The sequence below is a fragment of the Corvus moneduloides genome, chromosome 2 (genome assembly GCF_009650955.1).
Source record: "Corvus moneduloides isolate bCorMon1 chromosome 2, bCorMon1.pri, whole genome shotgun sequence".
In the NCBI taxonomy this organism is placed as follows: domain Eukaryota; kingdom Metazoa; phylum Chordata; class Aves; order Passeriformes; family Corvidae; genus Corvus; species Corvus moneduloides.
In genome coordinates, this window is record NC_045477.1 from 123,333,627 (window position 1) to 123,340,174 (window position 6,548).

The following is a 6,548-nucleotide window of genomic DNA, read 5'->3' on the forward strand; positions in this document are numbered from 1 at the left end:
GGTGCTGGGGAGCCCGGGGAGCCGAGCTCTCAGTGCATTCCCAGCTCTCCCAGGGGTGGCAGCTGGTGCAGGGCTGGGTGACAGCCTCTGGTCGGGCTCGGGGCAGGCCCTGGCCCCGGCACAGACACGCTGGGGTGGTTTGGGGCCGCCTGGGGAGCCGTGGGAGGCACATGAGGGATGGTGCTGGGCGGAGCGATCGGCCTGCGCTCGTGTCAGCGCAGCCGTGCAGGGCACTGGGACCTGGGTAAAACACCGGCTCTCCTGGCGTTCAGGGATGCAAGGTCTGAGGGACTGGATTTACTTGGGACTTTCCAGGACAGCAGGAAGAAGAGGAAATGTGGTGCCAGAGGTGCGTCCCATCCGGTTGCATTTCCCTCTTTCCCGTTTCCATTTCCTCCTCAGTGCAGGTGTCCCCTGCAGCCCATGAGCACGGGGCCGGTGACAACTCCCTGTCTGTAGAGGGATTCCTTATGGAACAAGGGCAGATGACACTTGTGTGAGGCTTACGACTGTTAGAATTAGACCGGGATGGGTTAAGAAAAAGAAAACTAGAATGGTGTGTTAATCTTACTGGTCAATTAACAAATAGAATCCACACTTCTGTAAGAAAAAATACAGTGTATGGAGCATATAGAAGAAGCTGGTTTTGCCTGCTGCTGCTGCTTGGCTTTATCATGTAACCCCATTCGAACTCTGCCTTCAAGACAGCTGTGAGACTGTGAAATAAAGAACTCAGCAGAACAGCAGCCTCCTCTGCTCTTTCACCCTGGTCCGAGAAGGAAGGGTACCCTGTCAAAGGCTCAACACTTGCCTTTCTGAGTTTGTTTCTAAATTTCTACCTTTCTAATTTTGTTTCTAATTTTTTTTTTTTTGTTTCTAACTTTGTTTGTTTTTAACTTTGGACCTTTGGAAATTTGTTTGTTTGTTGTATTTGACCTCTTTGTTTGTTTCTAAATTTCTGCTGTTGTAACTTTGTTTCTAACTTTCTACTTTTTACATTTCATTCGTTTTTAACTTTTTACCATTCCTCCCAGCGAGGGATGTGTGCAGAATACTAAAACCTGTTAAGTTCTTCACTTTTACATCTATAGGCAAGTGCTACTGATTTAGATGTAAATTCATTTTGAAATGAGCCAGCCCTCTCTCTCTGCTCTGCCGCATACAGGAATATAAGAAGCTGGGAATAGAGATCAGCAAGTTTTGCGAATAACGAGCCGGCGTTTTTCTGTAGGAAGGAAAGAAGCAAGCGCCTGGCCCCAGGAGCCGAGACGCTCGGGCTGCAGGAGCTGCAGAGCGCCCAGAGCCGGCTTTTCCCTCTGCTCTGTCCCTGCCCCCGGGCTGAGCTGGGCGGCGCTGCTGCCGCCTGGTGGCGAAAGCGCGGCACTGCCGCCCCCGACACGGCGCCCCGGCGCTGCTGCCGCCCGGTGCCGGCTGAGCCGAGAGGGCGGGCGGCGGCCTCGGTGGCTGCCGAGCGTGGCAAGGGCAAGGAGCGGGAGCGAGCGGGGCTGGGTCTGTCAGCGGAGGGGAGGGGCGAAGGACGGTTCGGAGCGCCGAGGGACACGGCCGTGCATGAGTGGGGCCACAGCTATGGAAAGGAGTGGGCGCCGTGCGGGGCGGTGACCGCGAGGAATGACAGCGCGGGGGGCGGGGCCGGTTTTGCCGGGCAGCAGAGGCGCGGTCGCAGCGCGACCCGGGCGGGGAGCACCAGGCGGGCACGGTCGGAATCGAGCCGCCCGCGTGTCGCTCTCAAGGAGGCGGCTCGGAAAGGAAGGCGCAGTTCCGCGCTCTCGGGACGGCGTTAAGTGACGTTTTTATTAGAACCTGCCAGGACCTTGCAGAGGGTGGTTTACACTTCCGCCACACTCAAGATGGCGGACGCACTAGGCCCCTTTGAGAGGTGTCCCTGCCGATGCCTGCCGCCGGTCGCGGAGCAGTCGCCCGCCTCCGGCGCCGCTGACCCCACCAGCCGTGTCCTCGCACCGGGAAGCACCGCGGAAAATCGCGCGGAAAGCGCGGGGCCGGCGTCGGAGTCCGGGCCGGATTCAGGCAGCCGAATAGACGCCCTTGTGAGGGGCGGCGGGGGCCCTTAAGTGTACCACACTAAAGATGGCGGCTCGACCGGAAGTGGCTTCTGCCAGCACCCAAGATGGCGGCGAAGGGCGGAAGTTGCATCACCGCCACACTAAAGATGGCGGCCGTGTACGCTGCTTTCTGACCTTCTCAATATGGCGGCAAGGAAGGCCCCCCCCCCCCAGGTGCGTCTATTCGGCTGCCTGAACGCAACGCCGACGCCGACGCCAGCCCAGCGCTTGCACGCAGATTTCTGAGGCGTTTCCCGCTATGCGGACACCGACTGTGGGGTCAGCGGCGCCTGGGGCAGGCGGGAGCATTCAGGCAGTCGAATAGACGGAGCGGGGTCCTTCCGGCCGCCATCTTGAGAAGGTCGAATAGCCACATTGGTGCGGTCCCGGTGACTTCCGCCCTTCTTCGCCGGGAGCGGCAATGGCGGAGAGCCCGGGGAGCAGCGCTGCCGGGCCGGGGGCACCGGGGCGGGTGCTCCGGGCTCGGAGGTGAGCGGGGAACGGGGACAGCCCCGAGCGGACGGTGGGGGCCGCGGGGGATCGGTATTCCGGCCCAGGGATGGGTGTCCCGGCACAGGGATGGGTGTCCAGGCACAGGGATGGGTTCCTGGACTATCTAATAATATTATATAACGATCGTACAAGGAGATCTATATAAAAAAATTCTCCATTGTCATCCTTCTCCCAGCCCCGCTGTGTTTTCAGGATCTTGGGGGAAGAGTTGGGGTCTGGACAAGGCTCTCGGGCACAGGGTGGGATTCTTGGGGTGCAGGGCCAGGATTTGGACTCGATGCTCCCTGCGGGTCCCTTCCAGCCCAGGAAATGCTGCGATCCTGTGCCTTTGAGGGTGAAATAAAGGGGATCGGTGGGGTTTTGTGCCCGCTGTGTTCACGGCCCCGCCGGCTCAGGGCGGGTTCAAGGCGCAGCTGCCCCGAGCCAGCGGGACCGGCCGGGGCTGCTCGCTCCCGGTGCTGCCGCCTTGTGGGGAGAGCCCGGCACTGCAGCCCGCACAGGCGCTGGACCACGGGATCGGCGTGGAACAGCAGCGCCGGGAGTGCTGAGGCAGCGCAGGGAATGCTGCGGTCCCAGGGAATGCTGCGGTCCCAGGGAAGGCTGAGGCGTCCCCTGCTCGGGGCACTCGGCAGCAAATCCCTGATGTTGAGCAGCAAAAGGAAAGTTCTGGGTTAGTGGGAGGAGGTTTCTGGAATGGAGCTGGGACAGGTGCTGATCCACGCATGGAATCACGGGCTGGTTTGGCTTGGAAGGGACCACCAAGATCCTTTACACTCTGTTTGTTGTCTGATTCCACAGCAAAGAACATCCAGAACTGCCACCTCACCCTCACGGACAGCAGGAATGTCTTCCACAGCTCTTGTTTTGGAATGGGAATGGCTGTTGGGAGCTCTGGCAGGACCAGGTAAGAAGAGAAATGGGATCATTCTGGCTGCTGCTGGAGGTGGTTTTCTGCTTTCAGGCTGTTCTTCTCATTGATCCTCTCACAGCAGTGTTCTAGGGCACATTTGAGGGTAATTCCAGGAATTTCAAACCAGATAAAAACTGGTGGGGCAGAAATGTGAACCTGATCCATTTCTGGTAGTTCCAAGCTTCTCCCACAGCACCGTTCCAGGGGAAACCTGATAAAAGGGTAAAGATGCAGAGGAACAAGTGCTGTAAACCCCCCTGGCGCTCTGAGAGAGCAAACCTTGCAGTACTCCCAGCAGATCTCTTGGAGAAAGTGTGGGATCGCAAGGTTTTCCAGGAAAGCAAAACAAGGGCGGAGATGAGGGAATAGGCTTCCAGTTCTTCCTTTAGCTGAAAGCCTGGGGGAATTGAGAGGGGCCACAAGAACTGTTTGTGTAGGAAGATGGGAGTTTGGGGGCTGAATCTGAGTTTCCCTCTGGGGCATTTTTGAGGGAAAAGCTGAGGTGCTGTTTAAGGGAGAGAATGCACATTTTTGGGGTGGAAAAGGTTTGATCAATATTGTAGAGGAAGTAAAATGTTGGGGGTAAAAGTGGATGCAATCTGGAGGGGACAGAAGGAACATTTTGGAGGCAAAATGGGGAACTCAGTAGTGGACAGAAGGGGAACATTTTGGAGGCAACACTTGACAAACTCTCTGGGGTGGAGAACGAACACACTGAGGGAAAAATGAGGTGATGAGCAGTGGGCACGTAGGGAAGGTCGTGGGGGTAAATGTTGAGAAAAGCCCCGCGGTATTCAAGAAATCCTTGGAAGCAGGACTGAGGAATTCAGTGGTGGAAAGATAGGGGAATTTTGCGGGGGTAAAACTTTAAAAGATCTAAGAGTTGAGAGTGTGTGTTTTTAGGTAAAAAGGATGTCTTGTTGAAGTTGGGCGTCTGGATTGTGGCATTTATGGATCACAGGGTGTTTTTCCAGAAAGTAGAAGATAAAGAAGACTCCCAAAGCCTCGGTAGCTGTGTTAAGAAATCCCTCCCAGGGAAGAAAGGTGCCTAAACCTCCTAGAAGTAGGGACTAATTAGCATGGGAAGGGGAAAACCCACCCCCAGTGGGAGAGAGCCCGCCGGGTAAGGGAAGAGAAGGATGCTCTTAAGAAGAAGCAGGGAAGGTGAATTTCTCGGTTTGCTGAAATGCATCAAAAAGTTTGGAATCTGGGTCTGTGTGGAGGCCGGGATTTTCTCGGCCATATGCAGAGCCCAGCACTAGGAATAGAGTAATTCCAGGCTTTCCAAAGCCAAAAATGCAGTACCAGAGAGAGTTCTGTTATCCCGAGGACTTGGGGGATAGTTGGCAAAAATTTCCGGGGGCCCAGGCTGGACCGAGCTTTTAACGCTCCCCGGATTCACGGGATCGGGGATTCCAGCGTGCCCTGCACGGTTTTTTTCAGGGAAGTCCCAAATCCGTGTGAGCACAAAGCAGAATCCCCTGGGAGCTGTGAAGGCAACAGGATATTTCTTGGGAATTTTGAAGGATTGGGTGAGTCCTCAGTGTTAGGTTGGAATGAACGCAAATTGTCTGGGAGTTGCTGGTTTAGGGATGGCCGGGTCTGGGTTTGGATTTGTGGGCACCGAGTGTTCCTTGTGTCAGCTTTAGGTCTGGATTGGTGGGAATTGTCAGAGAAAAGAGAAGGCAATTGAAATGCGGAGCTCCATTCTTGGAGAAATGATCAGGATGGGAGAGGAAAGGCTGTGGAGCTGCTGGGAGCTCCTGTAGAACGAAAGGATCTGAGGTCTGGAGGCAAAAGCTGTGGAACAAAGCCTGAAAAGGGTGCGGGGTGGGGCGGGAGGGGGAGGAGGGCGCCGTGGGGGGGGGTGAAAGAGGGAAAGAATCCCTGCTCCGGGAATCCAGCAGGGACCAGGAGAGGATCATTTTCCATCCACTGCTCTCAGTGTAATCCTACTGAGGACGGTCAAAGGGAAGTGATTCATTTGTTCTTAGGTTTGGAATGAAAGGTGCTCTTGCAGAGGGGAATATTCACCTGTTAAAATTCTGTTGGATACAGGAAAAGAGGGAGGAAGCAAGCAGCTGGGGAATGAACGGGTGGATTTTTTGGTGGATACAGGGAAAGACACGGGAAGGGGCTGTTAAGTAAAATACACCTCACGGGCAGCACCAGGAGAAGCCTCAACTGCCCTTTTTTTCCAAGCTCTGACATTCCAGAGGAGTAAGCTGTGGTCAGTCAGCCCATCACTTTCTGTATTCCCTGGATGCCCAGTGCTTTGTTGGGAAGAGATAGTATTTGGAAGTGAACAAATCCGGGGATGTAATTTCCTGATAGTAAAGCCCCAGAGACCCTGGTTTTGATATCCTTCCAGCACCCAAACGCAACAGAGGGAATCCTGGCGGAGCTGGAAATCGCTGTCGCTCCGTCGGTGGAATTCCTGGGAAATGGAAAGCAGCAGAAGCAGCAAGAACAGAGTTGGAAGCGGGCTCCAGCCGGGTAAGGCAGACACCAAATCCTTTGGAACTGGGCAGGGGTGGGAAGAATGAATTCTTACATTCGTAGCCCATGGATTCCTGAGCAGGATCCCGGCAGGGAAGAGTGCAGGGATCAGACTGGGCCTGATCCCAGCTGGGGGCAGCGAGCCTTGGAATTGGCTGAAGGGAAGAAAGAGGGATCCTTTGAGCACAAGGATCAGCTGTCAAATGCGGAGATGGCATCAGACAATTCCTCGGGAGGGTTTAGTTCCTGGGCCAAATCGATCTCCTGCCTTGTGAAGGAGCTCAGAGACCTGGGAAGAGCCCAAGCAACGCAGGGAATGCAGTGGCAGATAAAACTGCCGGGGAACGGTGGGGAAAAGCATCCGAACAGGGGGCCTCGTTTTGTACAGGAACGGTACAAAAATTGTCCGAAAGAATAGGAATGGAACGGGATTTTACGTATTCCTCGGAGGCCACAATCCAGTGGGAAGGCTGAGAGAAGGAAGCAAAGCCTAAAAAGGCAAATGAGCCAAAGCTGCCCAAAGCCTCCAATGGCCACATTCCCTG

The 6,548-nt window shown here is 55.3% G+C and overlaps 1 protein-coding gene across 1 annotated transcript; it reads left to right on the plus strand.

The window, feature by feature from the left end:
* Positions 1 to 274: 274 nt before the first annotated feature.
* On the plus strand, positions 275 to 6,528 carry LOC116439887. The gene is made up of 7 exons (XM_032099930.1): positions 275 to 349; positions 1,188 to 1,798; positions 3,393 to 3,498; positions 4,479 to 4,548; positions 4,948 to 5,036; positions 5,876 to 6,000; positions 6,392 to 6,528. The coding sequence occupies exons 1-7, from the start codon at positions 275 to 277 to the stop codon at positions 6,495 to 6,497; spliced, it is 1,182 nt and encodes a 393-aa protein (XP_031955821.1). The 3' UTR covers positions 6,498 to 6,528.
* The last annotated feature ends 20 nt before the right edge of the window (positions 6,529 to 6,548 follow it).

What these genes read in the sequence shown, in the direction of transcription:
- LOC116439887 (XM_032099930.1), top strand. Translation starts at nt 275, where the DNA reads ATGCAAGGTCTGAGGGACTGGATTTACTTGGGACTTTCCAGGACAGCA. An exon ending in TCCGCGCTCTCGGGACGGCG is followed by an intron (nt 1,799 to 3,392) that starts TTAAGTGACGTT and finishes CTGATTCCACAG; the next exon opens with CAAAGAACATCCAGAACTGC. An exon ending in TGGGAATTTTGAAGGATTGG is followed by an intron (nt 5,037 to 5,875) that starts GTGAGTCCTCAG and finishes ATATCCTTCCAG; the next exon opens with CACCCAAACGCAACAGAGGG.